The 1,502-nt window shown below is 54.9% G+C and overlaps 1 protein-coding gene across 1 annotated transcript; it reads right to left on the bottom strand.

Moving 5' to 3' along the window:
- Positions 1–707: 707 nt before the first annotated feature.
- Positions 708–1,403, bottom strand: GNI_036800 (hypothetical protein; the record flags this gene model as incomplete). The annotated part of the gene is made up of 1 exon (XM_011131015.1): positions 708–1,403. One exon carries the CDS (start codon positions 1,401–1,403, stop codon positions 708–710), a length of 696 nt encoding a protein of 231 aa, XP_011129317.1.
- Positions 1,404–1,502: the final 99 nt, after the last annotated feature.

The following is a 1,502-nucleotide window of genomic DNA, read 5'->3' as shown; positions in this document are numbered from 1 at the left end:
AATGGGGAACGCCGACTTCTTCCGACTCCTGCGTGGCCCACTCTCCTTGGCTCGGGACGTTCTCGATCCGGATGCATTTATCCTGCACCCGTCCGCATTGCATCAACAGTGGCAAATTCGGGCGGCTCATCAGCACGCTAGGCTTCTGCGTCCCAACGATAACCAGCCCCAAGAACATCTCCGTGCTCGCGCAACCGTTTCCAGCAGATTTCGCAGAACGGGCCATCCTGATTGCGAAATAAAATTCGTCTCGGAGCCTAGCCTGGCAAAGTCATGAGCGATGGGTGAGCAACAGTTCAAAATGGTGTTCGCCCACCGATTCTTCATGGTCTCATTCATCTACAAATAGGTGTGCCTCATCCGTTCCGTAGAGATCGAGGCACGTTCCAGTGATCGAGGCAGGCTCCAAGAACACTTCCGTTTCCGGGCACCTCTGTTCTGCCGGGTTTCGAGCGCCATTTCGCAAAACAACAGACTATGTCGACTTTGGCCCATGGGCTTCCCCGGTCTCATCAACGGTTGTTCACGACAACCTGCCCTCGCTTCGTTCCTCCGCCAGCCACGGACACCTGCCAACTCCGTTCCGCTGGAATGCATCAGTGAACCGCTCTCCTGTGGACCTTGGGCCACTCATCAGCGCGGACCACCTTCGTGCCGGTTTTGCGACTGAGATGCTCTGTCTCTCTCGAAAAAAAGTTGCAAAAACATCACCACGGCCACATGCTCCTTTCTCGCGCGAGCTGTGCGACTGCTCCACTGATCTCGCGTAACTCCCCTAACTGGAATGGTAGGAACGTTGCTCGCTCGTGGTGGGAAATTTGGATGTTATTAAAGGCGTGGTGGATGAGCTTTCTCTGGCCTCTGTCGAAGTCTCTGCGGCCGTAGCGGAGGAGGGCCACGACGCTCTGTATGAATTGGGTGTTCACCGGTAGACTGGACTTGTTTGCGTGAGCTTCTGTCGTATCGTCACCGACTGTAAATAGGTGCGCCTCACCCGTTCCGCAAAAATCGGGGTTTCCCCAGAGATCAAGGCAGTTCAAGAAACAGCTTTTCTGCAGGATACACTGGCCACGGGTCTTGCGGTCCCAGGAGCCTACGCGCTGTGGGTCGTGGAAGGACATGCATACCAACATATCCATTGCGGTGAGGTAACCCACCTCCAAAGCCTCGAACAGCTTGGCTTCAGGCTTTGCTTTAGGCTCCAGCAAGACGAACTGTTTCCACAAGCGGCTAGATTCCGAAGCTTCGCCAACACTGAAGATAAGCTTCCAAGCAAAGTGACGATTCACTACCGTGGGAACAATTGCCACCACTACTTCGCCCTTGTCATTGGTGATACCGAGTTCCGCGTTGGGGCTCCCTATCTCCAGCGTTCTCACGTAGTAGTCCTGGTGCAACAGCATCTCGTTTGGAGTACCAGTGCTGCCGAATACCTCCGGATACTCAGTAGGGTACTGAGTGCAATCCACCGGCTCCTCGGTAGCCGACTGCAGCCATTCTTC

This window comes from Gregarina niphandrodes (genome assembly GCF_000223845.1).
Source record: "Gregarina niphandrodes unplaced genomic scaffold scaffold00005, whole genome shotgun sequence".
NCBI lineage: Eukaryota > Apicomplexa > Conoidasida > Eugregarinorida > Gregarinidae > Gregarina > Gregarina niphandrodes.
Note: the sequence above shows the minus strand (reverse complement) of the source record. Positions and strands in the feature narration are given on the sequence as shown.